The sequence below is a fragment of the Acanthisitta chloris genome, unplaced genomic scaffold (assembly GCF_000695815.1).
Source record: "Acanthisitta chloris isolate BGI_N310 unplaced genomic scaffold, ASM69581v1 scaffold39234, whole genome shotgun sequence".
NCBI lineage: Eukaryota > Metazoa > Chordata > Aves > Passeriformes > Acanthisittidae > Acanthisitta > Acanthisitta chloris.
In genome coordinates, this window is record NW_008669405.1 from 1772 (window position 1) to 6681 (window position 4910).

Here is a 4910-nt window from a genome sequence, read left to right on the forward strand (position 1 = left end):
GCTGGCGGAAAGCTGGACGTGGAGGGCAGATAGGGCTGCCAGTTCCTCTCAAGGATGAGGAAAGTATTTTATTTTCTATTATTTTTTTATTTCCAGATAGTTTCAGATGAGGGAAACGTCTACTTAGGCTGCTGGTTGAAACTTTTGATATGGCAAAGGTTTTAATTGAAGAAAACATAAGCAATGCTTCAAGCCAAGTTTGTGAGACGTTTTTGTGGGGGACGGACACCATGACATGCATCTCGTGTCCAAAACCAGGATTTAGCAATATTTAAAATAGATGGTCACTCTTAAAAGTCAGAAGTTTTTTTTAATTTTTATTTTGATTTTAAGAAAAATCACTTGAAGGAAGGAAGCCAGGACTTAAAAGGTTAAATGTTTTGCACTGCTGTTAGAATAAAGACAGTGTCTTGAGATATTCATTGTTAAACTGTTTGGCTATATTTTATTGCGCTGCGGTACAGTATTATTGTTGGTAACTGATGTGTACAGAGTAACACTATGGTGCTCTTTCTAGGTATAATTGAAGACATTGTGTGGTCCTTGTAAGAAGCGTGGTTCCTGCTTGGGTTTTAATTGTAAAATACTGTTCTGGATTTTTGTATAGGTAATTGGATTTTGGAACCACTTCAAGATATGATAAAGGCAAAACAAATATTAACTAATTTAGAGGGCTGTACTTGAAACTTGTGCATCTTTGAGTGTGGAAGTTATTTGCAACTTCTCATCTTCTGTGTCTTACTGAGTTTTTATTTAAATTCTTAAGTATGTGTTTCTGCTTTGTAGTTAATGATCCTTTAAAGTTTTATTCACAATCAAGTAGACTTCTTGGATGCTGGCATTCTTTGATTATATTTTACATGACTCTGTCCCACAAGCCACTCTTAGTAATATTTGCAATTTGAAATGTAGTCTATGGAATTTTTTACACGTTTTAAAAAAAGAAAACCCCAACTGTGTTAGCACTGCTCTTGTAGTATTGAGCCTTAAAATAACAATCACAGTGGTGTACACAAGTATGACACACTAAAATACTGGAGAAAGATATTTTTACTTGTACTGTGAAGTTTTTGGTAGCACTAACTCATTTAATGTCTAACCTCAAACATTTTATTGCTATTTAGTGTTTTTCTTGGGACCATTGGTATTAAACTAAAATTTCCTATTTACATCATGTAAAGTTTAATGTGTAAAGAGACTAGCCTACCAAAATATTATCCAGTTTTAAAGAAAATTGGAGAATTACATGTCTGTCATCAGCAGGTCACATTACACTTGCTGAATACTTGCAGGCTTTTTTTAAAAAAATATAAGTTATTCAGTAGCCTGATGTGAAAAGAAGTGTCACTTCAAGTGGCTGAAATGTAATCACTTTAAAGGCCGTGATCTAACCAGAAGATGGCCTGGGAAGCCTCAGTTAGCAGGCGCAATCCCTAGGCTTTCTACAGCTGCAAGTCAAGCTGCATGGTCCTAGCAAAGGATCCCTTTAAGCTCTCCACAAGAGCAGGCAGAACAGGCCAAGGGAAATGCATTCAGGAGACCAGCACCCGTGCTCTGCCCCAGATGTGAATCCTCATTTTAATGGCTGATGCATTACTTGATTGTGTGTGGTGCTGTGGGGTCCTGCAGGCTTGAAAGGCTGCTGGAGAGACCATGAGATATGTTGCAATAGTGAATCCTCTCTTTGTTGCTCCAGGATTTCAGATGTGTTCTAAGCCTGCTGGGGTGAGCACGCTTCCGGGCACTGATGGAGACGAGAGCTCAGCACGGCAGCGGGTCACAGCCCTTACTACAGGCTCGGCGTGACAGCGGGAGACCGCACGGGGAGCCCGACCTGCGGGATGTCCTGATGCAGCAGGTTCATGTCTTGTCGCTGGACCAGATCAGAGCTATCCGAAACACGAATGAATACACAGAGGGACCTACAGTGGCTCCACGACCAGGGATCAAGTCTCTTCCTCGGCCAGCAACCCAACCCAAAAATGAAAGGCCCCATGGCTTGCCTGAGCATCGTCATTTTAGCCGGATTCAGCACACGCAAACACATACGTCTCCTCGGGTGCCTCTGTCCCGATCCATCAGCACAGTCAGCACTGGTTCGCGGAGCAGTACAAGGACAAGTACGAGCAGTAATTCATCTGAACAAAGACTTCTAGGATCATCTTTGGGGCCGGTTGCCGATGGGATAGTCCGAATGCAGCCCAAGTCTGAGCTCAAGTCAAGTGAGCTGAAGCCACTGAGCAAAGAAGACTTGGGAGCGCACAGCTACAGGTGTGAGGACTGTGGAAAGTGTAAGTGTAAGGAGTGCACTTATCCGAGGACCCTTCCCTCGTGTTGGATCTGTGACAAGCAGTGTCTTTGCTCAGCCCAGAACGTGGTTGATTATGGGACTTGTGTTTGCTGCGTGAAGGGCCTCTTCTATCACTGCTCTAACGATGATGAGGACAACTGTGCTGACAACCCCTGCTCCTGCAGTCAGTCACATTGCTGCACTAGGTGGTCTGCCATGGGTGTGGTATCCCTCTTTCTGCCTTGCTTGTGGTGTTACCTACCAGCCAAGGGTTGCCTTAAGTTGTGCCAGGGCTGTTACGACCGGGTAAATCGGCCTGGGTGCCGCTGTAAACACTCCAACACCGTTTGCTGCAAAGTTCCCAGCGTCCCCCCGAGGAACTTTGAAAAGCCAACGTAGCATCACTTGTCAGAAATACTAAAGTAACAAGGATTATTATTTTAACATACATATGCAACCAACTAAGCAGCTATGGTCTTGGCACTGTAGTAGAAGGGTTGGGGATGTACTTTGCTGTTTGCAGTGAAATGCTTTTCTGTGTGTGTGCCATCTTAACTGATACGCTTGTTAGAATCCAGCTAGTGGCATACAGAACAAAAAAAGGGATGCAGTACATTGTGACCCACATATTGCATAAGCTAAAGCAACACAGACACTCCTAGGCAACTCTATTGTTTGTGAATAGTACTTGCAAAATTTGTAAATTAGCAAATGACTCCTTTTTTTTTCATTGTTTTCTGCCAGAGATAATGTGCTATATTTTTGTATATACAATAATATTTTCAACTGTGAAAAGTAAGTGGTGTCATAAGACATGGCACAGTCACAAAATATTATACTAATATGTTGTACATTCGGAAGAATGTGAATCAATCAGTATGTTTTTAGATTGTATTTTGTCTTACGGAAACCTTCTATTACAAGACTTTGATTTCCCTTTGGACTTCATGTATATTGTACAGTTACAGTAAAATTCAGCCTTTATTTTCTAATTTTTTCAACATATTGTTTAGTGTAAAGAATATTTATTTGAAGTTTTATTATTTTATAAAAAGAAATATTTATTTTAAGAGGCATCTTACAAATGTCACCCCTTTTTATGAGGACGTCATAGTTGCTGCAGATAAGGGGTGAACGATGCATATGTTCACTATAAAATAGAAAATATATTAACGTTTGAAATTAAACTGGGCTGCTTGTCATTTTTTACCCCCCATTTATTGTTTTGAGTTGGGAGAACTGATGCTTCTAATTGCAAACTTCATAGTACTCTAGTCACAGTGAACCTAATACGAAAATGAAAATAGATTTTTAAGTGTATTCTTTTGTTGTTGTTTACTACTTCACTTCAAAATAATGCAGGATTTTTACTCCCTTCCTTTCCACAAAAGTCCCCTATACTGTTCCTGCATCAGAAAAGGAAAATGAACATAGGAAAATGTATTAATTCATTCCAGACTAGGACTAATAGGCACTGAAAGCTTGACCTGTTCTATAAGTGATGAGCTTTTGTGCTTCAAATAGGAAATAAATAATCATTCACAAAAAATGTTAGGCTTGCACAGCTTTACTCAGAGAGAGAGAGGAGAAAAAAAAAGATCATTAAAACAGTCAGTGCAAAAAGCTTACAGGATTATTTGTTAAAGGTAGAAGAGTATGCCACAGGGAATGAGAGATCTGAATGTAGTCCAGCCTCATGTCAAACATTTGCCTCACTTGTAAGAGGAAAGTTGCTTGATTTGTCATTTGTGGCAGTTACCTTCCAGTGAGGTCAAAATCCTTTTGCTGCCAAGTTTCCCACCGGAAGCCTAGAGAATGATTTACCTTTCTTTATTAACAAACTATCGTTTCCTGTTCTGAGCATGTCTCTCCAAGTTTAGAGGTCTTAATGTTCAATTTTATTTATACATTTCTTAAGCTAGCATTTAAGAATAGTCGTAAGTATTTTTAAGCTGACACTTAGAAAAGTCTCCCCGCGTTTTGTCAACCCTCTCCAAGAAAAACAAGTTATTACTAATAAATTAAAAACTCACTAAAAGTTGAAAATCAGAGCATTGAGTAAATATTCCTTCTTTTTGCCTCTTAATTTTGATCTCTGATCTGGTGTTTGGGCATAGGTCTGTATTGCTCAAAAAATCTTACACTGTGTGTTTGTGTGTATTGGTTATCAATCACCAAGTGAAATTAAAAGTGCTAGTCCTGACTGGTTCGCAAAACAAAAATAGCTGATATGTGAAACTTGTTCTCTTTCTCCTTTTTTTTTTTTTACTTACCTCTCTGGTGAAAAATGTAAGCTGTTTTTCTTTCCTTTGTGCACCAGTTGGCTGGATGCTTTGGTATACAAACAGCATATATTTAGCTTTCCAATTGGAATTTACCAGAAGGAAGATGGTTTATGTTACATGAGTAATTTGTCCGTATTTAAAGTGCATCAGTATATGGTGACTGAGTATTGCATATATGTGGTTGTACTTTTTTTATGAAATTTTGTTCATGAAAGGGTTGGTAACCATCATGTGTTTCCATTAACTGAATGTAATTCTTCAACTAGTTTAGGTGCTTATGCCTAAACTGTCCTGGATTAGTCTCTCTGGGAATAGTGAGGTAGTCCCAGTTAATT

The 4910-nt window shown here is 39.2% G+C and overlaps 1 protein-coding gene across 1 annotated transcript in view; it reads left to right on the forward strand.

The window, feature by feature from the left end:
* SPRY2 (sprouty homolog 2 (Drosophila)) overlaps nt 1-3477 on the forward strand; it is a 3763-nt gene extending 286 nt beyond the window's left edge. Inside the window, exon 2 of the mRNA XM_009073301.1 lies at nt 1697-3477. Within this exon, the coding sequence (XP_009071549.1) occupies nt 1748-2689 (942 nt within the window). The 5' untranslated portion in view covers nt 1697-1747 and the 3' untranslated portion in view covers nt 2690-3477. The remainder of the gene's footprint in view (nt 1-1696) is intronic.
* The last annotated feature ends 1433 nt before the right edge of the window (nt 3478-4910 follow it).